At 33.0% G+C, this 1,000-nt stretch overlaps 1 protein-coding gene across 1 annotated transcript; it reads right to left on the minus strand.

Moving 5' to 3' along the window:
• Positions 1-96: 96 nt before the first annotated feature.
• On the minus strand, positions 97-726 carry LOC123274416 (the record flags this gene model as incomplete). Its single annotated transcript, XM_044742023.1, has 1 exon — positions 97-726. A coding segment is annotated over one exon (630 nt), but the record flags the coding sequence as incomplete, so codon positions are not given.
• Positions 727-1,000: the final 274 nt, after the last annotated feature.

A 1,000-nucleotide genomic window follows, 5' to 3' on the forward strand; every position in this document is an offset into this window, starting at 1 on the left:
GAGCCATGAAAAGTTGAGGGTAAAATAATAACTTTTCCAATATTGGAATTTGTGTTATTAATATAGCATTTTGCGATCGTAAATGATCTATTAAACCTTGATAAAACTCTGCTCGCAGTTTCGGCTGTTGTTTTTTCAAATATTTTAATCTGTCTGATTCAACTTTAACATACCCATCGAATACCCATTGTTGTGTTAAGCGACGGCCCATAAGAAAGATATTGAAATCGTCTCGAATCGCTAATTGATATTTATAATAATCCGCGCGAGTCACACATCTTTTGGTTTTGTATCTATAAGGTATAGATGTGTGCCATCCTTGATTTCCATGTGGATAAAAAAGAGGATAAACCCAAGGTTCAGAATTAGGATCAAGACTACTTAAAGTTTGAAATGTCTTATCTGTTTTATTTTGAACAGTAACATATGATTCGGGAATTCCACCATCTGCCGTCGTTGAAAAAACTGCCGCAACCTCATTAATCCTTTGAAAATTATAACGTCTCGCATCCATGCCAGGTTTTAAAGTAAACATTAAATGTAATTCAGGTTCAATAACATTGCCGTCTGAATCAATCGTAGAATTATCTTTTAAAACATCTTTCATCATCTGATATGATCGCGCAAAAATGTTATGTTGTCGTAATGTAGTATCAATTGCTCTCAAAAGATCAACATCACAATTAACATTCCTTGCAGATCTACATTCGACAGCTTCATTAGAATCTACAATAAATAATTGTCCATAACTGGGTGTCTCATTTGGTGATGGATATAATGATGTATTTATTTTATAATATATTTGCCCTTGTATTTTAAAGCAATATGGGCCTCGTCTTTGAGACGACAAATTAGCTAAATTAGCATTAAAAGACGCGAAAGAGAACGAATTATTAAAATTTCGGATACAGTCAAAGAAATTTTTCGACTTTGCATGTGTTCCTAAAAATAATGATTTTAATAATTCTGGTGAATTAGGTTGAGGCCCTAAGTTTACTTC

Source organism: Cotesia glomerata, unplaced genomic scaffold, assembly GCF_020080835.1.
Source record: "Cotesia glomerata isolate CgM1 unplaced genomic scaffold, MPM_Cglom_v2.3 scaffold_3339, whole genome shotgun sequence".
Classification (NCBI taxonomy): Eukaryota; Metazoa; Arthropoda; class Insecta; order Hymenoptera; family Braconidae; genus Cotesia; species Cotesia glomerata.